The sequence below is a fragment of the Clytia hemisphaerica genome, unplaced genomic scaffold, assembly GCF_902728285.1.
Source record: "Clytia hemisphaerica strain Z4C2 unplaced genomic scaffold, Clytia hemisphaerica genome assembly, whole genome shotgun sequence".
In the NCBI taxonomy this organism is placed as follows: domain Eukaryota; kingdom Metazoa; phylum Cnidaria; class Hydrozoa; order Leptothecata; family Clytiidae; genus Clytia; species Clytia hemisphaerica.
Genome location: NW_027104533.1, coordinates 16441 through 44139, shown reverse-complemented (window position 1 = coordinate 44139; position 27699 = coordinate 16441). Strand labels below are relative to the sequence as shown.

General features: G+C 35.9%; 1 protein-coding gene across 1 annotated transcript; it reads right to left on the bottom strand.

The window, feature by feature from the left end:
- Window positions 1-410: 410 nt before the first annotated feature.
- Window positions 411-12189, bottom strand: LOC136822448 (uncharacterized). The gene is made up of 9 exons (XM_067078711.1): window positions 12013-12189; window positions 10826-11080; window positions 10267-10358; window positions 9567-9801; window positions 6923-7053; window positions 5434-5918; window positions 4196-4476; window positions 1236-1406; window positions 411-658 (listed from the first exon to the last, which is right to left on the bottom strand). The coding sequence occupies exons 1-9, from the start codon at window positions 12071-12073 to the stop codon at window positions 411-413; spliced, it is 1959 nt and encodes a 652-aa protein (XP_066934812.1). The 5' UTR covers window positions 12074-12189.
- Between the last annotated feature and the right edge of the window lie 15510 nt (window positions 12190-27699).

The following is a 27699-nucleotide window of genomic DNA, read 5'->3' as shown; positions in this document are numbered from 1 at the left end:
AAGGGTCACGATTTCCAGAATTTCGACATAATTTGGTGAAAATCAAACCAAATTTGGAAAAATCTACAAAATTTAGAAAAAGTTTCTCAAAGCCCCAAATCATCAAAATTTTGCTCTCAAAGGGTTGATTTTCGATTTTCGCTCGGAATCCCGTCACTCGCAACTTAGTACCCCCCCCCCCCCGGAGCGCGACCACCTGGTTTTGACCAAATGCCAGATTGAAAGTAAAATTAACCGCTAGATTTTCGAAAAAGTATCACTCGAAACCAAGAAATCGCTAAATCAATCCGTCGTCGAAAATGCGCATATTTTAAGGCTTCATTTTTTTCTTTCCTGAGAAAGTTTAGAGATTTACTTCCAGCCCATCGGGCTTTTACTTCATTGTATAGGACCGATGAAAAAAATAGTTTTCAGATAAAAGCCATTAAGAAAGAATGGTAAAGCCCAGTTGGCACACAATATATTGTTTCAAAAATAACGTTGGGAAAGTACCGATCAAGCAGAGCGTCTGCCCAAAACAATTGATTCTCATCTTTGTCTACAGCAAGTCCATTTGGCCAACCCAGCCCAGTCCCAATAATAATTTTTGGGTTCAATCCATCCATGGTTGCATGTTTGATGCAGGGTTTGGCTCCCCAATCAGTCCAATACATGTATCCTAAAATAATATTAGAACTTTTCATGTTTATATTTTTGTGATTATTGTTTCACAGGATCAAATTTCATTAAATTCGTCAAAATTGATTTACTTCGCAGGATCAGAATAAATTTATCTAAATTTGGGGAAGTATTCTCCCGACTATTGAATTTCACGAATTAAGATGTCTTTGACATAAACTACCTTCGTAAGCTTTTTTTTGCAACCAGGTGTTGGAGGATACTAGGCAAAAATTGATGCTCAGTATTTGCAAACGGTAAGGATGAGTATTTCCCCCTTCCATAGTCTCTCTAACGTAAGGGTACGAATGAAAACAAAGAATAGTCAAAATAATTATTCTACATGTACGAAGTTTTTGAAAATCGTCTTTTTCGCCAATTTGATCTCTCGAAGGGTTACTTTTTCATTCTTAAATTTAAAATTCTAAATAAATACAAAAGTCTCTCTAAAGGTCGATTTTTGTGTGTCCAGTTCGCACAAAGCTGACACCCTCAAACTCTAGTATCCCTGCGACTTTTGGCATTATACATCAATAAATGAAAAGAATAGATTCTCTTGTTTAAAGGGGAATATTTACCGTCACACGGCATCAGCACAATAGCACGTGGCTCGTCTGCTCCTTCGTGGAAAAGAACTTCTTTTGAGTAGCCGTCTCGTGATAATCGATTAACTGTATTATCTCCAGTGTCTGTCCAATACAAGCGTTTGTTGACCCAGTCCCAAGCTAAACCATGACAATGAGTCACATCTAGAAACATTGTAAAAAGAAAGCCCTTTGTAATTACTCTTGCTTGAAAGCACCTTGTTTTCTTTCGGCGAAAAAAAAACAGTTAACAGTTGACACTCTCCGATTTATTATATTTTTCTAAAAATGTTGACCCATCCCTGCTGTAGCTGTGGATCACACTCTTAAAGCCAGATTGACATTATGTTTTTTCGAGGGCTTGTATAAAGATTGCAGTTGTTCAACCAATCATCAAAGCAAAAGATAGCGCGTGACGTAACTTAATTGTTCGTTTCAACATTAGCCTATTTCATAGGATTCGTGTATCTGCTACATGCTCTTTTCTATTCAATTTCCAGGGGGAAAATGCACAAATCTGTGCAGATTTCCCTTCAATAAAGACATTGAAAAAAACTAACTTTTTTAATCATCCTAAATGACTTGGGAATTTAAGAACTCTTTTCTATTGTCGATGTTTTTGTTAAATTTATTTGTAGAAAAAAATCATATATTGAAAACATGAACTATGAAATAGGCTAATTGCAATGTCTTCATTTTAATATAACATTTTAATGACTTATTGATCAAAAAATCTCGCGTGGTATATATCTCGTTGGGTCCAAATGGTAAAACTTTGGAAATTGGGAGACAGAGCGGAACAAGATAGTACTTCTTACACTTTTTATATTGTAAATGCTTGCATGGAGGGTAACATTACATGGGTAGAAATAAGGTATACTTCATTTTTCGACTCTTTTTTGAGATTTTTAGCTTTGAAAATACAGGCTAAGTTTGAAAAAAAACTTCTGAACTGGAAAGTGTCACATTGAAACTCCAGAATCTTTAGAAAAGTTAGTGTCTGTAGTTTTAAAAGCATAAGGTTTGGCATGGGACACTCTCTGGTTTAGAAGTCCAAAGTTTCGTAATTTGACATGTGTGGCTAGCTTTAGCAATTTCGTGATGAGAAATTCGATGGAAAATTTGAGCTTTTTGTCGTTATTAAACCCAAAGAGAACTTTTAAAAAGATCAGATAAAAAACTGGAATTTTGGCATTTGATCAGAAATTGATACAATATCTTCGTTGTTACTAAAAGCGGTAACAACAGGGGGTAACACTAGGGTAACAGGAGGTAACACCTTGGTAACATAGGGGGTAACACCAGAACACCAGGGTAACAGGGGGTAACACTCGAGTAACAGGGTAACAGGTTGAAAATGGTGTCTCTGAGGGGTTGAAAATTTGAAGAGCGGACTTTTTTGTAGGCACGTGGGGTTTTGAGAAAATGCTGACACCCTGCTGACATTTTTGACAAAAATATTGACAAAATCATAAAATATGATGCCTAAAATGACAGAACACCAAAAATATTTATCATACAGAACGTCATGTGGATAACGTGGATGGATATAAAATGGCACCAGTCAGAAGGTTGTGAGGTCCCTAAATGAGTACCCTGTTACCCTGGTGTTCTCCCTTTTACCCTGGTGTTCCCCCTTTTACCCTGGTGTTACCCCCTTGTACCCTGGTGTTATCCCCTTTTACCCAGGTGTTACCCCCTGTTACCCTGATGTTACCCCCTGTTACCCCATGTTACCCCGTGTTACTACTTTTAGTAACAACGCAATATCTTTTTTTTCATTATTTGTAATACTAAAGCCAAATTTTAACTTAAATAAAACAAATTTTTCACCAGGATGTGCGAGGATGTCCCCTGCCTGGTGTCTAGTGTTTACACCTTTCTTGATATTTATTTTGTTTTCTTCTCCTGTTAGTCTACCTGGAGTTTGTTGTCATCTTGTATAGCCCACTGGGGTAATGTCCTGTCCCAAGCCAGGATGAAGACAGAGGGACCCCAGAGGGACCCAGAGAATATTTTAATATAGGCGTGTATTTTACAGACCGGTCCTAATTTGCCTTTTTTGCCTAAATTAGTCCTAAATTTTAAATTTTTATAACTCAAGATTGGAAAATCCTATTGACTTGAAATTTGGACAAGTGGTAGGTATTAATAATTATTATTATACAGATTTACAAGCTAGGCTCACAGTGGGCCTCTAACCGATCTTATTTTACACTATTCTTGAATCGTATTTTGAGGGATGGTTTTCCCGTGCATCGTTGGAGTTTTCTTTGAAGGTCTTTATAGACTTTGCTGAAACGACATTTCTCTAATAAAAATAATAAAAACTTGCTCTCAAAATGTTATCGAGATCTAGTAGTTATGCAGAAGGTGAGCATTTTAGGTAAAATATTGACTGGTCTGTAAAATACCAACTGCGCAGGTGGCTGAAATTTTGCACATTGTCTTAGATGGTCAAGACATATTACTTGTGAAAATTTCAAGTTAAAAGCTACAGCAGTTCCTGGGTTCTGGAAAAGGGGGTGTGTATTTTACAGATCGGTCTGTGAAGTAGCAAATACCACCCTGGAACTATTTTTTCGGTATAATCTGATTTAATTTGGCAAGTGGATGCAATTTCAACAAAAAATATGACGCCAATTAGCTAATTCATTCGAGCAGCTAATGTAACATTCTGATCTGTAAAATACCAACTAAACAGGTGGCTGACCTGAAGGTTTGTAAATCGTATTCATTTGTCAATAACTGTCACTTGTGAAAATTTCAAGTTCATAGCACTTGCCAATCCTGAGATCCGAGATCCGCATATAAAAAATAGGAAGATGCACGAAGAGTTAAAGTCCATTCGGCCTAAGTTTGCACTATTTTTACCTACCATGTGGAAACCAATCTTAAGGTAATTAGTATCATTACGCTGACACTTTTGCTACAAAATACGTGTGCGTACTTACTTGCCATAACTATCACGTTGTTAGTTCCATAAATATCAACACGGCTAATAGTGTTCGCTTGGATGTCTGAATAATATATCATCCTGCTCTCGTAATCGTAATCAATGGCAACAGCATATTGTAAATTGGGAATTGGTTGACTAGGTGGAACAGCCTCATCATCGAGTTTAGCATCTAAGAATATGATTTCATTTCGCTTTGCAAACATAATGAATTCGTCGACTTTTTGGCATGATGCATTTACTGTTCGGAAACCATGTGGACAGTATAAGCATTTAGGGCTAAAGTAAACAGAAAACAATTTTTTTTTTTAAACGGACATAAAAGTAGTAAATGTAACCATTGCAAAAAAACCACGTGTCATTAAAAGAAAACAATTAAAACAATAGAAACAATTAAAATCAGCCATATTCCAGTGCCGTAGAAACTGGGGGGGCAAGGGGGGGCTATGCCCCCCCCCAATAATTTTTTCAAAAATGGTTATTTTGCAAAATGCAAAGTTTTTCTTTTTTAATTTGTCATAATTGTCTTTTATGTGCATGTTTTGAGTGTATTTTTAAGCAATCTAGAGCTCAAATTTTCAAAATTTCCCCCCTCGGGCCAAACCATGGTTGGCCCTCGCGGTATCACTAAACTTCAGCCCCCCCCAATATGAAAATGCTTCCTACGGCACTGTATTCTATTTTGGATTTTTGTTTTGATATGTAAGATTTGTTTTGATTTTGTATCTCGCTGCGTACAGTTTGTTTCGCCGTCTGTACTTTATGTCACTTTAAGGCCCGGGGGTACTAGGACAAACTAGGTAATGGGGATGCGCTGCTATTCAGGGTACCTTTTTCACCTTCACAAGTCCCAGGTAGGATCACAAAAACACCAAAATTGAGAAATCAGTCCCTCGTAGGGTGCCTTTTCTGGAAAACCTTTGGGAAAAGTAGCAAATTTTGAGAACATTTTGGAATTTCAGTCCCATACAGGGTCACTTTTTCCGCAAATTTCGGTAAATTTTTCAAAAAACGAGTCCAACGTAGGGTCAATTTTTCAAACCTCAGCGGAGCACCCCCGTCGGTCGGCAAGGGTGGTACCCCCGGGCTTTAAGGTACTTTTCTCATTCGACTTTAACATATTTTCTTATCAGCAAATGCAGTATGGAAAACTTAATGACATTTGGATGTTTTTATATAAACTTTTGTGCTGTGGTAGGTGCAGCAAAGTCTTCAAATAGAACAATGGGTACGCACCTTTCAAGTAAAAAGACAAATTTTCCAGGTTTATCAATGTTGGAAGACGTTGTAAGATTGTTCTCATTCAAATTAAATATCAATGTTGTGTTACATGTGTCGGTTGTATTTGGCTCATTGAAACCAATATTATTTTTTCCACGAGTATCCATCTTTTCATAGTGGAATATTGCGTACACCTTATCATAGTCTGTAGCAAGGACAGCTTGATAATTATATGTAAGGTTTGAATTGGCGTAATATTGTAAGTTATTGAAAGTTATTACGATTGCCTCTTTTGAGCGAAATTCGCCGGAGTTTTTCTGCGCAATGTCTTCGTCAATCATTTTCAAAATAGTTTTATTTTTAGTTGCTCGGAAAAAAGTATCGTTGCCAAGGCTTCTCATGTCGTGATTGAATGGCACAAGGACGGTGTAGTCGGATGTTAGTGAAGCAGCAATTCTACTTACATGTTTGTCTACTGTAATATATCCATTACTGCTTATCTAAAAATGAAAATGAAATTGTTAATCGAACGTATCGTGTACTTGCCAACACGAATAATGATTATGATCTAGAGTAATCTGTTCACGCCCGTCGAATTCTAACACTACAAAAGCAAGCTCTCCAAGTTATGATATTTTCCGATTTTCGAGCACATCTCTCACCTCTCTTCTTGGAGCATACTCTTTTAACCTGTTTTGACTTTGTAAAATACCTAAATATTATTTTTATTTACTAAATCTTTAATCAAATGTTACCACCTCCTCTGCAAGAACACTTCATTTTGACTCGTCTTGATGATGTTGAGCGTCGTGAAGTCATACCGCGAGGTAAATCTGGTCTGTTTTAACTTCCCGAGGTCTCCACAGTAACTTATGGCAATTACTCAGTACTATATCAATCCATTTTATCTTGGAATGAACTTCAGAAATTCTTGACCTTTGATGATATGTCAACCTTAGAATTGGATCGTCTTAAGGACTTGATTAAATTATATTACCTGTCGCAATAGTTCTAATTATTTGTATCAAATTACCTACTCTAGCCGTAGATTCATCTATATCTTACATTAACATAGGTACTTATTTTTATAAAAGATTTCTGTAGATTTATTTCTTGTAACTTAACAATTTTGCTACTACCTCCTTAGTTTAGATTTTTTTCTATGAGTGTGGTCGCTAGTCTTGTTAAGAGAAATAAATAAACACTACTACTACATATCCACCTGTCCATCAGACATTCAAGGTGATCGATGAGCGCTGAGTGAATAAATGGGGTACTAAATACGTGCTATCAAAGCAAGCCCGGCGGAACGGTGGGGAGGCTGAAGGCTGAAATAAGTTGAATTTCGCTAGGAATTAATGAAAAATCGTGCAGTTTGCTCAAAAGTAGGGAAGCCTCCCCAGTCTCCCCGCTTCTGCCGGGCCTGCAAGGTGAATATCGAAGTAAACCACGCAGAGTATTATTTTAGTATTAACCTTAAATTTTGAAATAATTGTTGACTTACACAAACTTTTGAGTGATTCTTCGTAAAGAAAAGAGGAAATTCTTGAGAGAAGGAAGAAGAAAAACATGTTGCGACATCATCACCTGCATTTCCATAATCATCTCCAAATTCTTTACCAAATGGAAGGAAATCTGTAATGAGAATGAATAGTAAACTAGCGGTCCAAGGCCAAGGTCACCAACATGACTTTTCATTGTTTTTACTTACCTACTTACTTAAGGAGACAGCACATTTCAAATAGGTATATCTATAGAGGCGCTTTTGGAGGAGTGCGTACGTTTTCTACACTCTATTGTTGAATCTTATATTAGTTATTGGTACTAATCCAGGGGGTAAGAATTACCAAAAATATCATGTCTTAGGCTAAATATATTGATGCGAATCCAAAGCATATCCCCTGAAAAAAGTTATACGAAAATCTAAAATCGCTAGCGATAATCAAAATGCTGCAGAAAAAGGCTTCATTCAAAAAAAAATTTAAGCCTTTTTCCTGAGAAGAGGTAGGTCAGTTGCTAAAATGAGGCTAAAATGAGCTTTCACAAGAACTACCTTGTTTAGACAAAAAATAGAAGCTAAGTATATTCCTCTCTAATCATAAAAGATCGACATTTTCACCGAGGGCGACGGGAAAAAACTTTGATCTTATCCCCTCATTTGATGGTTAAAAATGCCTTTTTTAGGCTGTTTTTCTATGAAAATCAAGTGTCTCAAACACTGCTGTTTAACCGAATCGAAATATTCCACTCAATGTTAACAAACAAGAAGGCGCAAGAACTGTAAAAGTGAGAGGGAAGAAGGCTTAAATAAGATAATTTTTGCAATGGAAAATTGAGAAATAAATGTACTTTGCTCAGAAGGAGGGGGACTTAAGTCTTTGCAGCCTCCCAGATTCCGCTGGGCCTAACATAGATTACACGAGAGTCTACTTCTGGCTGAAATTTACTTTCTGATAGTATCTGGTGATGCTGAGTTCAGTGGAGTGGACTGAAAGCTAAAAAAAGATTCAGAGAGAAAAACCAGCATAAACTAAAGATACATCATACTTTGTTATGAAAGAAATTCCATCCATAGCTACAATCAGGGACAAAATATTTGGCACAAAAGGGAAATTCACCGGGGTGTTTTGAAACCACAATCGATTTGTAAGTGCTCTAAAGTAGGTTCGAAGGGTAGAGTTTTAACTCTGAGTTTTAACGCTAGACTTAAGACTTAGGACCTTAGGATGTGAGGATCCAAAAGTTCAAAAATGGTCTAGTAGGGCTTGAAATATAGCCTAGAAACCCATAAATCCCTCCCAGATCGAAATACTTGATGAAATCAAGTTGAAGGCCTAAAAATTGACATTCTCGCTCGAACTTCAATTTTCGAAAAATTGTAAATTAGCCAAAAGTGCCAATATATTATGACCCTGATTGTAGTTTTCCTTCCAAAATAGCTGAAATCCATCGCACTGCTTTGCGGACCAGCTTTATTTACTACTAGGGTAAAGGATATCACCGAAATATTTTGAACACATCCATCCTTTTGATAAAGCCCTGAATCATGAAGCTGAACTTCAAATAATTATTTCTCAAGATTAAGCCTTCCCGATAGCTAACGTTGTAATGAAAATGAAATTTTGAACATAAAGGGGACGCGAGAGGTTTCTTCGCGTTGATGCAATGCAATATGCTCCCTATCAACACAAAAAAATTGATATTGCGTGTACCATGGTTTCTTTTTTTCGCAAAACCCAAAAGAACGTGTCTTTGATTTTGTCCCTGGGACAATGGAGCAAAATTGATTCAAATCTTCTTTGCTTTGTGGCGACATGAGAAAATGTTTAAGGTTGGTGGGGAGGTGCATGTTGCATTGCACCAACGTGAGAAAGAACTTCTTCTGTTCCCACTCCTTAAGGAAAGAGTTATTTTGGGATTATACAGAGGAAGTGTGAGGCGTCGGGTGAAACTATTATAAATTTTTTCTGAATAGGGCAGCGTCCACATTCAAAGTCGCCACACCACTCCTTCGCTTTTTCCTTTAGCCACGCTATCCAAAATACTTTTCCTGAGCAATTTAGGGGTGGTTTCAGAGTATAAAATTCTTGCCTCGGGAGTTTTAAAAACAAAGGCCGTTTAAAAGTTGTGATGGAATTCGGCCGTTGTAAACCTCCAAAAGCGGCGACCTTTGTAGCAGGCCGTTTGTTTTGATTTTAGCGGGAATGGAAGCTTCGGTAAAAATTTGGTCAAATCATGAAGACCATTAAGGAGGTGGGTAGGTATATTTTGAAAGTAACGGTCTTTTTCCGTTACTCGTGGCGACTTTGAATATGGACGTCGCCCCTACGCTGTATGCATACCCGAAAAAGTTTTCGGTATAGGGGATGCGATAGGATCTCGAAAAAACCACGTACACTAGGAAAATTACAATATAGAGGAAGGATATTTTGGTGTACAAGCTTGTAATTTTGCTTTTTTGTTAAAAGTGACAACAACGCCCTCAATAAAATGACAACAAAGATGAATAACAAGGATTATCTTACAAAAACTGGACGTGGTTTTCGAGGCCGATTCGCATCCCCTATAACAAAAACTATTTTGGGGATGCGTTTAATTTTTTTCAGAAGCAGTCCAAATACAGATCAAAAAGATAAAGATGTACATACCACTGCAAGCCATAAAGCTAACATATTTTGCAGTGGAATTGAGACTTAAATCCACTTCATGGAAGACGTTTGATGATTTGTTATTAGCAATGATGTTTAAGTTGTCGATAGCCGTATCATTTCCGATTCCAACCGCAAAGACTTTTAAGTCTGTCACATTATTATGAAGTGATTTTGCTGAATTTTTGAAAAAACTGATGCCATTATGCCCTCTGTCAAGAAGCACAACCAGCACCTAAAATGAAGTATTACGTCACTAATGAATATTTTTCAACATACTGAAACTATATTGTACTAGTTATATCTAATACACTCTTCTCGAGATGTATAAAAAGCATTGCAGGCCTCGTTTTCAAACGGAATAGTTATTGGCATTAAATCTACATTGACGTTAATGTATTCTCAAGAGGCAGTTTATCAATCTTAAAACAGAAGCGCAAACGTTCACAAACGATATAATTACGTATCAAATGATGTCGAGTTACCCTACTAACGATATTTAAAAAAGAGGCCTGCAATGCATCTCGAGAAGAGTGTACTGAGGAATATTTTTGTAATCTAATTGAAATCGATCAAAAGTTATAAACATAATTGAAATTTTACTGACAGCTCGGTCGAAAATGAATGAAATATAACCCTTGTTTTTCTGTAACTCTATAGTCTTCTCTGTCCCCGGGAAACACGTTTAGGATACACTTACATTAGATTTGTTGGTTCTCTCCCCGTAGCCTGGAGTGAAGACCTCTCTTGCAAAGTTTAACGCGTAATCAAGATATGTAGCCTGGACATAACCTTCAATATTAAAACGGAAGATTAGATTAATCTTTAACGATGGATGCCGTATATTTGTGCTCAGGTGTGTTTACCAACCCCTGTCAAAAGGTAATAGCTCAGAACCACTTTCACTTTTAGACACAAAACGTTGTTTTAAGTCGTAGCCTACTGTAAAATCAAACTACAAAATTAGGAGAATGAGCAAGGGTATATGGACTGGGAAGTGAGTTCGTAGCACCCTTCCCTACGTTCTCAAGCCTGGCGGAACAACCGTAAAAGTGGAGGGGTTAATGGTTCAAAATGATATAAAAGTCGATAGGGATTTGAGAAAAAGAATCTCGTCTGCTCAAAAGTGGGAGAGGGAGCTTCAGCCTCCCAAATCTCCTTCCGGGTCTGGTTCTGGTAGATCACTATAAAAAGAGGAGCCCTTCGATATCCTGTTAATTGGCGCTCTTTCTACTTACTTTAAAGTCAGTGTTACTTACTTTCCTTGGGCTTCTTCATGTTATTAAGATACCAGTTGAGGTCGTAGAGGTAGTAACTGAGACTTTCATTAAAACCAAAATCCAGTCGCCTTGAAGAATAACATGCGGTGATAATGGACACTCGAGTACGATTGGGGCCAATGACGAAGTTGTCTATTACCGTCTTGATAAAATCAACTGATTCGTTGAAATTACTATTTCCGTCAAATGGACATGCAGTGACAACAAATGATAAGTCTAGATCGCAATCGTTGGCTATTAAAATTAAAATAAAATAATGTGTTACAAACCTTAATAAATTGTACGAAATTACTGAGCTATCTGATTAGGAACATGTACCCAGCAAACCACCCACAACGTTTTAACGTTCATCTAACGTTCATAACTTCGATATAACGTTGAAAGAAAGTTTTGTGCCAGCTAGGTAGTTCGATTGTTTGATACACTGAAAAAATTGGATATCTAAAATAAACGGTTCTCAGTTGGCTCATAATCCCAACAAATCGTGGAAGTAGAATTTAGAACTTCATCAAGAAAGCTTTGCCAGCTCTTGATTTTAAAGAATTTTGTGGGAGGATTTACAAATAATGACGTTATGACCCGGGGGGGGGGGTACTTAGGCAAAATGGGTGCCGGGTATTTGCCAGCCATAAAGGTACCCTTTTTGATACCTCAAAAGTCTCTCAAAGGGGTAAAATTCATAAGTTACTCTCTGAAAGGGTCCCAGCAATTTCCAGAAATTTCGACAAACAACCAAATTTTGGGGGCAATCGACCAAAATTTTGGAAAAAGTCTCTCCAGTATGGGTCCCAAAATTATCAAAATTTTGTCTCTTAATGGGTTGATTTTCAATTTTCGGCTCGAACATACCCGTCACCTCGCGAGACTAATACCCCGGCGTTATGAGCATTGCAAAAGCTTTAATAAAAGATTACATTCATACTTAAACCATTCAACTTTTAATGACGAGTATAGAGGTCTTGCACATTTCGCTAAGTTAAGTAATTTCCGCCATTATGGAGTAAAACGTTCGAATTGCATAAGGGATCGCCTTTACGAAATCGAATGTTTTACACTCCATAATGGCGGAAATTACGTAACTTAACGAAATGTGAAAAACTTCTAGATACCACATAGTCCCACATAGACCATGAAATATGAAATATTTATCAGTGAAATGAACTTACCCGATTGTATGCAAACCGGTATAGCTAATATGATGAAAATAAAAAATTTAGAAAACTCCATATTTGAAAACAAACTTCGAAGCAGTTTCTTTAGTGCTTTCTTGTTTCTTTCCCTCGTTCAAATTTGTCATCAAATGAAATTTAAAGCTCCTGCCAGGGTATGATATTAAGTATTACTAAGATTTTATTTCAAATTGTCAAGGTTTGGGATGATAAAAGAGAATGTCTAAGTGTTTTGATAATAACAATTGAAATCAATTTTTATATGAAAAGAATAAATGCAATTATTATACCTCAAAAAACATCTCCTGGAAAATAATCTAAAGTAGGAAACGTAAAAACTAAGTATATCAGATCACGTGAAGAAAAGGAGGGTCTTGTTGATGTTCAACTGTGATAAAATCTTTTATAGATCTAAAGGTCTTTTCTATTTTTTAACAAAACAGCGAGCCAAGAAGTAGGCAATAATATTGTAGCGAAAAAAGTAATAGACGATATCGGCTTTCCGAATTCTCCCCAAATGATTACCCATGATGCATTGTTAGGGTTAGGGTTATTGTCCGTGAATTTTTTTGCGCAATGCATCATGGGTAATCATTCGGGGAGAATTCGGTTAAGCCGATATCGTCTATTGCTAAATAATGTCACGATATTTTGTCCTTTCCACTACTGCGGTGCTAAAAATGACTTACAGTTACACCTACGCCTCACAGAACCATTGAGAACCCCTACCCACTGGAAAAAGATTTTAAAATGGCACTGTTGAGAAAAATACCAAGAAATTTCATTCTAGACTGAAATTTTAGTTTAAATTGATATCCCAACTGGATGGAAGTGTCAATTTCTAATACGCCCCTCCCATTAAAAAGGAATACATTTACCTTCCTCAATTTCCATTTGCATTTGCCTTCTTCATTTTACACTACCCCAACCACCTAAAAACACTGCATTAAAAACTGGGGTTTGGTTTTCTGTAAGCTACAGAAATCCTTTTGAGAAAGATCAAAAAATATTTGAATGTGAAATTTCTGTCGCATTTATTTTTGTACTTAAATTTGGCATTTACTTTGAGGAAATTTGAATAAAAATATGAATGAAAATGTGTATATTTCAAATTTACTACAAAAGAAATCTGATATTTCTAAGAAATGATACTTGCATATTGGTAAATGTGAAAATAAATACTATTTACACAACTTGCAGAATTGAGATATCCCAGTTTTCCGTGCAGGGGAATTCTCACCCGGTAAATGAGACTGAAAATATGTACAGCCCTGGCATAAAATTTCTTGCATTTACTCTTTAAAAATGAAAAATTTATAAACGCCGAGAACTTTTCCCGCTAAACTTGTATATTTTAGGTAATAGTAAAGTTCCGGACCTTTTCTCTTTCTATACGGCATCGAAAAAATCGCTTGTTTTCGTTCAGAAGTGCCAACTTCAAATGAAATTATCGCAGCTCTGGAGAGTGCAAAGTAGGTCATATTTAGGTTCGTTGGAAAGCTCTTTTCAAGATCTATTTTTTCAAGATTTTTGAATGAGTTCCTCAAAAACAATTACGGATGCCAGAAAGTATCGTACTACCACCCGTAAAATTGATTTTTAGTAATATCTTACATCCACTTTAAACAACTTATTTAGAATCAAAATTGACTACAACTTTGATATTTATTTTAATTATAATTCTTGGAAAGAGATACTGCTGAGAGTTATGCTAAAAAAGGGTTTGTTATTGGATGTATACGCGAAGGCGGTTTCATACTGTGGTAAAACATTGAGGTAAAACATTTTTTCATGATAGCAAAGACTTTTTCAATTTATACTATTTTACAATGGTATATTTCATAGATTCAAATATTATTAATAATACATGTTTCTAAGAAAGGGTTTCTGCTGAGAGTCTCTGTTGAAAATAGTACACGTATTTTTTTTTATAAGAACGTCAAAAATTTTCGAAGCCTTCGGATGTTCTTAGTTTTTTGGATTTGAAGCCAAAAAATGTTCTTAAAATGTTCTTATTTTCAGTATTTTTTGAGCATTTTGATGTAATTTCTTAAGAAAATGCATGTTTTTAAGTCTCCAAAGCCTTAAAATGTTCTTAGAATGTTCTTAAATTTTTGGGCCTCGAAGCCTTATGTTCTTATATAGTTTGTTCTTATAAAAAAAAAAACGTGTACATTATTTGATATCACACCAGTAAGACATGCTGAGAAAATTACATACTGCATTAAAAATGTGTAGTCTTGTTATCTCATAAATCTCTTTAAAGGCTTAAAGAATGATAATCTATTGCAAAAATAGATGTCTTAATAAATTAGCAATTCTTAGTTCAGAAGCTTAACTTTGCCAGCCAGGAGTTTTTTTCAGAAAATGCTGTTTTATTATTTTTCTGGAAACAGCTCTTCATTTCCAGCTGGAAATAATGACTTTGTATGGAAACATACAAAGTCATACAAAACAGCTCTTAACATTATAAAAAATACAGAGATGTCTGTAAACACCTCATAAAAAACGGTATCAGTCGTTTTCCCTTAGAAATAGCTGTTTACATTTGCCAGCTGGATTTTATATTGCGAAGAAAACAGCTCTTCGTTTCCAGCTAATTGCGCAATCACAAAAATGAAACAGTGTCTGACGTCATAATGGTAAATAAACAAAAATTTAGCTGGAAAATACTTTTGGGCTTAGGAAACAGCTCAAGAAATACACACCCCTGCATCTTATGAAACTAGTTAAACAGCTATGAATTTTCAGCTGGCGAATGTAAACAGCTTTTTATTTCTTGTTCGAAAAGACAGTCGCAGAAACTTTGGTGAACAGCTATGATTTTCCAGCAAGAGCGGAAAAATTTCTCTAGTTTCCAAAGATTAACCAGAAACAGCTTAGTATTTCCAGGAGCAGTACTTTTTGAATTCTTTGGTAAACAGCACTGTATTTCCAGCCAAAATAGACCTTGGCAACAGTTATTTGAAAAAATCTCCTCGGTGGATGCTTTCGTTAGTTCAAAGATAGTAAAAGATTTCTACTTGTGTAGCTGCTTAAAATGTGACGTAATGTTTAGCAAAGAAACAAAACTATTCCAAGTATGAAAATTGTCATCGTCAGTTTACACTGCATGAAAATGCCAGATCCAGGTTCTCTATACCACGCTTCTACACATTATCAATGGAGTTCACGAATTGAACATCTCACACTCGACTCGTGCTTACGACATAAAAAAATTCGTTAGATCTATACATACTGATAAGTGCTGTAATGCTTTGAAGAAGCATTTTATTATATTTTATTTTAATAAAGCTACTATTTAAATGATTTAGGGGCGGCAGACCAAAATATCTTTTTTCACAACAAGGGCACCCATGACAACAATTGTGCCGCCCATTCCAGCTACAACTGCGACGCCTTTTGTTGTTGCTAAAAAGCCATTTTGTTGTGCTTCAGACCCTAAGACGGAGAATGAAATCAATATAACACAATTATTAATATTTCGTGTCATTAACCTTTTAGGACTTTGGCGGCTCAGCGAGGACACAAAATCCTAAAGCTCAGGTGGGTGTATAGCTTTAAAGGAGTTTATTAACGAGGGGATCTCGAAAGTTCTGGGCCAAAAATCTAAATTAATCCTATCTCGAAATATCGGCTAAAAATTGATATTTAAGTTGTAACATACGGCGAAAAAACACGTCACAAAAACGGTTCCATTAACGTCATTTTCCAAAAAGGGCAATAACTTCAATTCTATTATTGCGATTGACATCAAAATTTGACAAGTGACGCAGATTTTCTATTCTGAAGAAAGTTTTGAATTTTTTTTATTAAATTGTTCAGAATTGTTGATTTGCATAGTCGGGTAAATTTTATAGTTCATAACATTGAAATAATTGGAGTTATCGATGTTTTTTTATGATAAGGCCGTCTTTGTAACGAGTTTTTTCGACGTATTTTACAACGTCAATATCAGTTTTTAGCCGATATTTCGAGATAGGGTATATTAAAATTTTTGAACCACCACTTTTCGAAATCCCCTCGTTAATACTCTTCTTTAAAACTTACCCTGGTAAAAATTCTTGATAAGTTCTTGATAAGATCTTGTTCAGTTTCTTACTACGAACGTGCCAAGATCCTTTAAGATCTTTAAAGATCTGATAAGATTCTTTTGTAAGATGCTAATAAGATTCTTGTCTGTTACAGCGATTCAAGATTCTTACCGAATCTTAGAACAACTATACTTGGATGAAATCTTTAACTTAACCACGCGAGATAGTTTTGATCAGCGTTACATCGATTCAATATTCTTACCGAATCTTAGGACAACTATCCTTGGTGACTAGCGTCGGTGAGCTCCAAACCCCTGACCCAAGAACTTTTGTAGTGACGAGTAAACAGTCTAACTGACGAGTTAGGCTAACTGTCTAGATCGCTATTTATCCGGTATTACGCCATCCACAGCCCCGACCGTTAAGTGACTCGACCTCATTGTATTCTTCGCCCTTACTTGTCAGCGCTAAATTACTCATTATGGTGTATACAATATAGACTCTGTTGTGTAGCAATCTACTAATTTGCCGTAATTCTACAGATGTCTGTAGAAATATGAAATCTAAATATTTTGTAGAATAATAATTTTACCCTATATACCCTATTTGTATGGTGTTATGTAAATTTGATATTCAAATTCTTTAAAAAAGTCAAAATCGAAGATTTTATCATAACCACAAATTTACGTGTTATTGTGTTTATTCAACAAGATTCTTAACCCAAACTTTATAAGAAACACTAAGAATCTTTCTTTGCATATTTGTCAATTAAGATTTGGAAAGTTTCTTTATAAGAACTTGATAAGAAACGCTAAGAATGTTAAAGTTTCTTTGCACATTTGTCAATTAAGATTTGGAAAGTCTCTTTATAAGAACTTGATAAGAAACGCTAAGAATCTTAAAGTTTCTTTGCATATTTGTCAATTAAGATTTGGAAAGTTTCTTTATAAGAACTTGATAAGAAACGCTAAGAATCTTAAACTATTTTATGGTTGCAAGATTTCATAAGATTTCATAAGATTCTTCTTAAGAACTTAATAAGAAACCTAAATTTTCTTACTATGAATGTGTGCGAAGAATCTTGACAATTCTTAACAATTTCTTGACACGATCTTTAAAGATCTTTTTGTAATAAGAAATTTTCAAGATTGCATAAGAATCTTTGTAAGATCTTACAAAGATCTCTTAAGATTCTTACTTGTTAAAGATCTTTAAAGATCTTTAACGATCTTTTCAGATCTTATCAAGAATTTTTACCAATACATGGCTTTGTAAAAACTGTGGGAAGCGGTGCGCGTCACGCAAAATATGTTTTGGACTTGCTTTAAGAGGGTTAAGATCTAAGCCGAAAGCCAGATTAAAAGATAAGATCCTCTACATTGGAAAAGCAATTTGTTCTCTAAGTCCTTTACAGTAATGCTTTTTTGACTTTAATATTATTACTTTTCTTTTTTATTACAGTCTAATGCATTTATTTAGCATAGTATGCACAAAAATTTCAAAAATGTCTGCTGCCTTGACTAAAGTTTTTTTATTACACCCCCGCCTCAGCGCCCCGGTGGAGCTTTTTCTCTCAGTAGGGATAAAAGTTTATATCGAAATCCCGATGAAGAAAATCTAATGTTTCATGGTCAAAAATTCCAGTGGGGATGGTTTTGGAGTGCAATTTTTCCCATTCAATTTCCAATGGGGATAAAATCATAGAATAATTTCCAGTAGGGTTGAAATTGAAAGGTTATTTTCTCCCCCGGGACGATTTTTCGGCCTATCTTTCCACCGAGGTAGGGGTCTTACGGGTCCGTGACAAAGGGATGTTTCTGGAAATTGAAGTTTTCTTAGTTATTTCTTGATTAGAAGCATTAGAAAAGAACGCATGGGTAGCGAAAAAATGAAGAATATTTACGATTGTTCTTGTTTCTTGATGATTTATGAAGAAAGGTTTTGAAGAGACATTTCTCTTCTCGATAACATCATCATCATCATCATCATCATCATCATCATCATCATCATCATCATCATCATCATCATGCTCATATCACATCTTTAGTTTAGTGAGGAGCATTTTAATGAAAAATTTTGGCAACCGTGTTTGGAGCTGCTTGTGATATTTTATTTATTTTTTTATTTATTCTTTGTTTAACGTTGGTCAAAAAAAATAGTACAAAGACTAATTAACACCAACATGACGATCAAATATTTACTAAATAGTAAATAATCTTGTAAAAGTTAAAATTTTAAAAATCATTAAAAGATTGAACACAGTTTGCAAGAACAATAAATTTTTGTTTTCAAAATTTTGGTTTTGAAGCACTCAACTGAGTCTGATGTTTTGATCTCATTGGGCAATCTATTCCAAGCCTGTCCTGCCCGATAGTTGAAGGAATTCAAGCAAACTGCATTTTTTGGTAGCGGAAGTTTGATTTGAGCGCCTCTTCTGGATGTTGGGGGATGTTGGGAATCCTCATCCTCAACATCACTCCCTGATTTACGCTGGATAATTTCAAACTGATCCCAGCCTAGTTTATTTCCGATTTTATTTACGCTCTTATAAACTTCCACTAACATAAGTTGGAGATTTTGAGTGTGAATAGACGCACAATCTGCTTTGACCAGTAGCTCGTCATAATCAAGATGGACAGATTTCTTTTGCCCTAAGGGCCCTGCAATGAGCTTCGGTCAAAAGATTGTGAGCCATCTTACTACAAAACATCCATATTAAAGGGCAATATTTAAAATAAGATAAAATAAAACTATTAAATATAAAGTCCGCTTGTTCTTGGCTCAGGTACGATCTAAACCTGAGTGTAGTTTTTGTTTTCTGTGAGGCCTTGTTACATAGATCCTGAATATGCGGATAAAAGGATAAGGCACTATCTATGGCTAAACCAAGAAGTTTAACACACTCTGAAGATTTTAGTGAAAAATTTCCTAAATCAAGAGCTATATTTGCATTCTTTGTACCTGGAAATAACATCTGAAACTTCTCCGGATTTGCTACGAGGGAATTATCTTCAAACCAGGATAGAATAATATGCATGTCTATATTCAAAGCTTCAATGACTTCCTCCAAGCAAGAAGCAAATTTATGGAGAGTATTATCATCGGCAAAGTTACAGAGGTCATCTTCATTTACAAAGTAAAACAAATCATTTATAAAAACATTAAACAGAATTGGACCCAAAATGGATCCCTGAGGCACTCCAAATAGCAAAGGTAGCCAGTTACTGTAAGATGATCCCACCCTGACCCTGTGTTTCCTTTTTGAAAGATAGCTGTGTATGAAGGCGAGACTTCTACAATCCAATCCATATGCATGAAGTTTGGCGATCAGAAGATCATGGGGTAAGCAATCAAAGGCCTTTGACAGATCCATCAGTATAGCTCCTATTTTACCCGAAGTAGAGAGAGTTGACTGCCATTTTCGCAACATGTTTAGTAAAGCACTTTGTGTGCTATACTCTTTGCGAAAACCGCATAGTCTTGTGGAGAAAAAAGACTCAAAAAATATATTAAGCTGATTTGAGATAAGTTTTTCAAAGATTTTAGCTGAGGAGGGGAGCAAACTGACCGGTCTGTAATTGTCCTTGTCGTGCTTACTATTCTTTTTATGGACTGGGATTATATCAGCCTGCTTCAAGCTATCAGGAAAATTTTGAGATGTAAGGCTGTGGTTGAAACACGCTGTCAAAGTAGGAGCACATACAAACTTGGCTAACTTTATAATTTTGGTAGGAATATCACCACTGACTGATTTAGAATCGTTCAGGTTTTTTATTACCTTACCTTGAGTGTTTCGGAATTTGTTACAGGTGAAAGCTCAATTTTATCAACACCTTGCCTGTTTTCAAGAATTTTCAAAATACTCGGATGGTCAGAGAATTTTTCTATGGCCGTATTGATATCATCTGAGATTTCACCATTAACAGAATTCCATCGAGGAACGTCTAATCGATCAGTAACAGTGTGATAGTGCTCATTGAAAGTTTCAGCAATATCTCTATTTCTAGATATTATGCTTCCATTTTCAATGAGCTGGATTCTCTCATCAGCATTAATGACCTTGTTCGAAAAGAATGGCTTGAAAGTGTCCCAAAATCCTTTGGGAGATTGTTTTGGGTCATTTTTGCTGAAGAAAGATTTCTTTTCTTTCCTATTCATATTGACGACAAGGTTTCTCTGACGCTTATAACGAGCAACATCTTCAGGATTCTTGGATTTATTTGCTATATTTTTAAGTTTCGATCGGAGCATAATAGCTTTCCTGAGTTCTTTGGTGACATGTTGCTTATTATTAGCACGGATTAACCTTGTCTTTAATGGTGCATGCTCGTTTAATAAATTTACAAATATTCGTTCAAAAATATTATAATCTATGATGTTTCTGTCTTTAAGTATACTATTTAGCTCATTTAAGAAAATAACTGAATTAAAATCTTTGTAATCCCTATACCTTTTAATTACAGGTGGTAACTTAACATATGTAGATTTCATCATGGTATGAACTAGCAGGTGATAATCACTTAAACCCGTTTCTAGAGCACCAGTGAATTGAAAGGAATGCTTCCTGTTTGTTAAAATCAAGTCAATGCAGGTGCCAGCTTCTGACTTAAAACAGGTTTTTTCTTTGACCAGATTGTAAAGGTCATGTGCATTCATAAAGTTTTTAATTAATTCATTTTCGGGTTCTAAGTTAAAATCACCTGATATCACAAAATTGTCATAAGTTCTACTATAAAAATCTAATCCTAGGGATAAATATGATAAAAATTGCTCAATCTTTTCTTTTGATTTAAATTTAGTAGGATTTCTATAAATCATAAAAAAGCACCATGTCTTTTGCCATTAATACGCAAGTTATGGTGTCAACCCTTATCCATATCATATCAGGAATAAGAAATTGAGGGATAAAAATCACATCGCTACTTTTACGTATCCATTCGAAAATTGGTATCTTATTTAGATGTGGTAGGACACTGTTGAATATTATACAAACCCAAGGGGACAAAAATTCATAGTTTTCATAAAGAGAGGCATTTATATAGGTAAAAGTCCAATCACACACGATAATCTAACTTAAATCAATTCAAATCCAAGGATCTTGTGTGCTAAAAATTCCATTTAAGATGGGCCTAACTGTCTGTCCATCCTCTGAACCCTAGCCCAGAAAATGTAGGGGGTATTAAAATGATTGAATAATTGAGATCTTCAAAGGTAAATCACACAAACCTTGTTTTGCTTTTTCCCGCAATTTTGGCATGTATCGATGTTCAGTGGAGCATCACAGTGTTGACAAGACTATGAAAAAATAATACAAGGACTTTATATGAGTGACATCTTGACCACTCACTACCTTGTAAAATGTTTTCATATAAATACTTCAATATAATTATTATACTTTTCACGAGTTATAACATCTAGATTTCGAAAATAATATTTCTTTTAGTACTATGCACTAAATTTCAATTAAAGGTTTTATGTTTGCATAAGTGTTCCCTTTTCATATGAGACATATATTTCATATCAGGACAGTGTCTCCCTATTGTTATATTATGCTGATTATAAGCAAGATATGTTTTTTCTGACCAATCTTGCTCCACATCCGTTTCAATTCAGTACCAAAAACTTGTACTTTAAAATTGATGAGTAAGCATACGATCGCACTCTTATTTAAATAGAAACTTTTAAGAGAGAACATGAGTTATTATATAAGTAATCGTTTACCAAAAAGATATCAGAGAATCAAACCAATTTTTTTACCTTGGCCTTCTTTTTGGCATTCATAAAATTTGCAGATGCATCGGGGCCTAAAGAAAGATGTTTTTTTCAGCAGGAAAGCAAATAAATTACTTTTAAATTTAAGAATCCATTTATAAGAGACATGCTGAAAATCTAAAACTTACACAGTGAATTTAGTCATTTATAGTTGAGTAAGGTAATGTGACAGTCAGGTAGTTATTCTGTCAGGTAACAAGTATGTCAGTCAGTCAAGAAATCAGTCATTTTGTGCACATGGTTGTAAGCAAAGTTTTCATTCCATGGATAAACAATTATGCTAGATAAATAAGAAAAGTAACAAAAATATTTATTAGAATAGGATGTTTTCCAGAAAAGTCAGAGAAAGGGATCTATACCTAATATACTTTCTTTCATTTGTTTTTTGAGAGTCAGGGTCAATTAACATAATACAGGTTGCCAAATTTTTGGGTATATACTCATCACGTCGGCTTGTTAGCGATTGGACAATGGCACTACCAATTGAAAAACCCAGGAAAGAAGCCACTTGGCAACAATTCAAGGAGACAATGCAGTTGTATTACAAATCAACTGAAAACCTGACCTTGCCTTGAAAAACTTCCAATTTCGGTCCTTATGTCAAGAGAAGGAAGAAACTTTTATAGCTTTCTGCAACCGAGTTGAGAAAGAGGCAAAACACTGTCAATTCTCATGTGATAATGAAAACTGTACAGCCCTGACAAACGCAATCAGAGACCAAATAGTTATTGGGACATCAAATGAAGAGATCAGGGAGGAAGCGTTAAAGAATTCATGGGACCTTGCATCACTAAGAAAAGAAGGCATGCGGTTGGAAAGTGCTGCCAAAAGTGCCTCGGAGATCAGTGGTGAAGGCAAGATCAACAAAGTATACGGAAAATACTCAAGGAAGAACCCTGATAGAAGGCCTGCACCTACGACCTCAAATAAGAACAAGCAAATGGCATGTTTTCTTTGTGGTATTGAAGGAAAGAAGCAAGATATACTAGTGCATGCTAAAGAATGTCCAGCTAGAAAGTCTATTTGTAGTTAGTGTGATAAAACCGGCCATTATGCAAAAGTATGCCGCAATTCAACCAATTAGAAAGCAGTTAACGAACTGACCAATGAATCAACACCAGAAGAAGATGAAAACACAGTTTACAATGTTAATCTTTTCAGGATAAGCAATAACAGTGATTCCACTGAGGACTTTAACGCAGAATTATTAATTAACAACCACTTGGATACAGTCCTGGCTGACACAGGGGCAGGAATATCAGTATGTAGTCTTGGAACCGTGACTGCCTACTCTTAGGTGCCAAATAAACGGCCCCCCCACTTGTTTATTTTTCGAAAATTTTCCAACCCTCCCGGACCTTATTAGGACCCCCCGTTTATTAATTTTTAAGAATATTTTCAGCTGTCAAAGAGAAGATCCCTTATTTTGCTCTAAATAGCCTGATTTTAGCTTATATTTATCTTATTATCGGGTTTTCAGAAGTACAATTTCCAACCCCCCCCCCGACAATTAGGTCCCCCCTTTAATAAAATTTTGAAAATTTTCCAACACTCCCGTTTATTCGAACCCCCCGTTTATTTGGCACCTAAGAGTATGCGTTGCAAGAATGGTCTTTAAAGCCTCCTGCAACCATAGTTCGGAAGGGGATCACTACCCCCTACCCTAGAGTTACCCCCCAACCGTCAGGGTCCTACGGTTGGGGGGTAACTCTAGGGTAGGGGGTAGTGATCCGACACACCGGACTTAACGAACACCGGACACGCGAAAGTCCGGTGTAAAATGAGAATTTTTTTACCACCGGAAATCTCTACACCGGACTTAAGGAAGTCGGATGTCTGGTGTCGGAGAAGGATATTTTTTCCACTGGACAATCAAAACACCGGACATGACCAGTCCGGTACGTCCGGTGTTTCCTAATTTTTTGTTTCGTAAATGTCCGGCGTCTAAAATTCCCTGTATGCAACACCAGACTGACACCGGACTTATTGCATCCGGTGTAGCGAAATGATACCTTTTGCCACCGGACAAATACACCGGACAGTCCGGTGCGTCGGCAGGGTCCTCCAACCATAGGTTTTTCCCCTTTTTAAAATAGTCCTTTTGGCGATTGCGACGGTCTATTGAATAAGTAATTCCACCAGCAAAAGGACTATTTGATGCTACATCCTTCAAATTTTTTAAATCCTACAATGATTCTACCGGCGAAAAAGTGGGCGGGCCGCACCTAGGGTCGTCCGACCGTCCGTCCGACCGACCGACCGACCGACCGACCGACCGACCGACCGACCGACCGACCGACCGACCGATTTTTGCTTATGCAGTGTAAGTTTGAATAGAGTATGGATCTCCAGACTACTGCAGCCCTATCGCTGGAATCGCTGGGCTAGTTGCTAGTACTAGAGTAGTGCTAGTAGTCACTAGTAGTACTACCGTGAGATTGGGTAACTTGCATCATTGGAGGCTAACATGCATAGCCCTCAAATGAATGACCTGGCTGGTCATTAAAATACAATTACACAGCTCCGCTCACAGCTCTACTCTACCATTTTTGTTTTGATTTAACTTTGTATTTTAATGACCAGCCAGGTCTTTCATTTGAGGGTTATGCATGTTAGCCTCCACTGATGCAAGCAAGTTACCCAATCTCACGGTAGTAGTAGTACTGTACATCTGTAAGCAATCAGGGGATTTTAAAGCTTATTCTGGCAAAAAAAATATCTAAAAATTGCAAATTTCATAAATACCTTGATTTCCAGATTGGGAATCCATTTAATCCAGGGTTCAAAAAAAGAGTCAAACGTGAAAAAACTAACAGAAGGATCCAAGAAAACGCGGGAATGCCACACAGCAAGGGCTACCATTTTGACCGTGGGAGCAGTAATGAAGTGAGCGGCAGCGGCATGGAAGCATCCAAGCCGCTTAAAACAACGGTTTCCGTTGATTTAAGAAGCTTTGCGAAATCAATGATTTTCGTTGTTTTAACGGGTGATAAAAGGTTGTTCTTTAAGAACATTACGATTCATGTGCATTTAAAGAACGAAGTATTCGTAGCTAAAAAATGGGTTTTGGTCTAAAAAAGTGTGGCTACTTTGATAAAAAATAGTTTTTTATTAGAATGATGCTTCGTTCTTTAAAAACATTTCCATAATGGGTGCTTGATAAAGAACGAAGTATTCTGTTGCATGTGAGTTATTTCATAAAGTACTTTGAATTGTCTTTTCATCCATAACGATAACGGCGTAGTGGCTTACCAACCTATCTTAGGCAAAAAATCTTGCTTAAGGATCGGTTTAGGTTCTGGCTTAAGGTCTATTGTGGCTTAACTAGAATAAGAGTGTTTCGGTGGTAGAGAGGCCTTACTTAATTTTCTTTTTCCTAATTGAGCAAGTTCCAAATCTAAAAGGTTGGCTTCAAACCAAAATGGGCGTGGTTTAAAAAGGTGTGACGACTTTTTTTCATCAGAATGATGCTTCGTTCTTTAAAAACAATTCCATAATGGGTGCTTATAAATGAACGAAGTATTCTATTTCATGTGAAAATTTCCAATTTTGAGAACGAAAGTACTTTCAATCGTCATTCCACCCACCAAAATGATGTTTTAACGGCTTGCCAACATCTCTTAGGCAAAAAAAAAATTCTTAAGGATTGGTTTAGGATCTGACTTAAGGTCTATTACGGCTTAACTAAAATAAGGGCGTTTCGGTGGTAGAAGACGTTACTTCCTTTTCTTTTTCAATTGAAGTAACAAGTCAAAAATAGAAAGTGATAGCCTCTAACAAAGAATTAAAAATTACTCAAAGTCTTCTAAGTCGCACAAAAATGGTCTCAATTTGAAAGTTTAAAATGAGCAAAAAGGAATTAAACAAGAAGTTGATAGGAAATATTTAAAAACAGTCATTTTTTATTATCTACAATCGTTTTTACATTCACACAAACTTTAGTCCCTGGATCGCACTGTATTTGAACCTCGACAACGGACGTAATCATTTTCTTCTTTGACGATGTCTTTTCTATTTGCTCTTTTTTGTCTTCTTCATCACTGATGGCGATAACGCTTCGCTGACTGTGTTGTTAGTAAGAAAAATAGACAGATTTAAATAAAGAACAAATCCGTTGAAATTTCAAAGGTTTCAAAATTGGATTATCTTGGTGAACCCTTTCAGTCCCAGAGTTTTCACAGCTACTTTCCCAGAGCCGTAAAACGAGTTTTTGAATGCATTCACTCATTATTCAATATCTCTGGAATCACTAAACTTAGTCCTCTCAAGTTTTCACCCTTTTTCACTTATAGTATGAGGATCATTTTGAAAGAAAAAAATTTGCAAAATGACGTCATCAGCGTGTCACGTGACCAGAGAAAGGCAAATAAAAATTTGAAAACAGCAATTATTTGCCATTCAATGGTAATTTTTTTATGAAAAAATTATGTAAACCCATTCATTGTTCTGATAAATGTTAAGCACAACAGTATCTACTAACTGAAAATGAATTGTTTGACTAGCCCTCATAGAAAAATCATAATGATTGATGGAAGTTGTAAAAAATCCCATTTTCGGCCTTACAGATTTTGCTTGCAAAAATTTTTGTAAATACTTTTGTAAACAAAACTTTTTACTCGAACAAGCTTTTTTTACGTGTTTTTTTGCACACGACGCGCTATCCTATCTTCTTTGAAACCTGTTTAAAGACATCTCTTTATTTCCCGCCAAAACATCACAATTTAAAAAATAAATTAGGGACCGCTATGCAGTCCTCTGGGAAAAAACGACGGGTCCAAAGGAACCGCAGTGCGGTCGCGTGGGACTGAAAGGGTGAAAGATGGTTCGAAATTCTTTTTCTAGTCATTATATTAAACTTCGATCTGATTTAAATGAAATTTGAAATTTTAAAGCAAACCAATCGAACGTACCTTTTGCTTGGTTGAGCAAGGTACCTTTGGAAAAGCATAACATGTCGCGTTCAAGCAATTGGGAAGCTGTGATTCTATTTTGATGAGACACAATGATGAATGGGTATATAAGTTCTGCAAGTTGACTTTGGCTCGTTGTTATCCAGGTTGGATTTAAATATCCTGACAAAAGCTATAATTAAAATTCATATTGTTCCCATTCTCTAAGTTTACCAATTAAAAACGCTCTCATTTTGAAATTAGAAAAACAGAAGTACGTTACCATTAGGGGCCCTGCCTGACAAGATACACGGCTCAACAGGTCGACAACATTGCCAGGCAAAACTGTCGGTTTAACACCCGGTTTGATTAGGCGCTCAAAAAGATTTGACGGGTTATTTTGATGAAAGTGAACTTGTATTCAAATCAAAAATTATAAATCTCGTTAGACGACCATTAAGTTTTTATAAAATTAATCCATTAATAGGCGTGGTCTAAAAAGGCTGTGGTACGATCAACAAGTTTTACTTTGATAACAACAATGCTTCGTTCTTTAAAAGAATCCCAATGAAGTGCTTAGAAAGAACGAAAAATTCTAAGTTGAAAGTGAAAAGTCTGAAATCGAAAGTAACTTATCAGGTGGTCTGGGTGCATATCATGTTGCACAACAGATGCGAAAATGACATCTTTTATAACATATGTCTACGTGAAAACAAAGCTTCTTTTTTTATTTATTATTAAAGGAAAATCATTCAGTTGATTTTGTGAACAACAATGGTGATCATATCAATAATATAGAACGTCACTGGCGTCAAGCTAAAACGAATTTGCCGGCTTTTGGTGTCAAAAAATACTTGTTTTCTTCGCACTTGGCCGATTTTATGTGGAGGTATACACACAAAGATGCAGATCAATTTATAGACTTTGTTAAAGCTGCAACTAGAGTTTACAATACTAATAAATAAAAACAATAGCTACGTATTCAATTT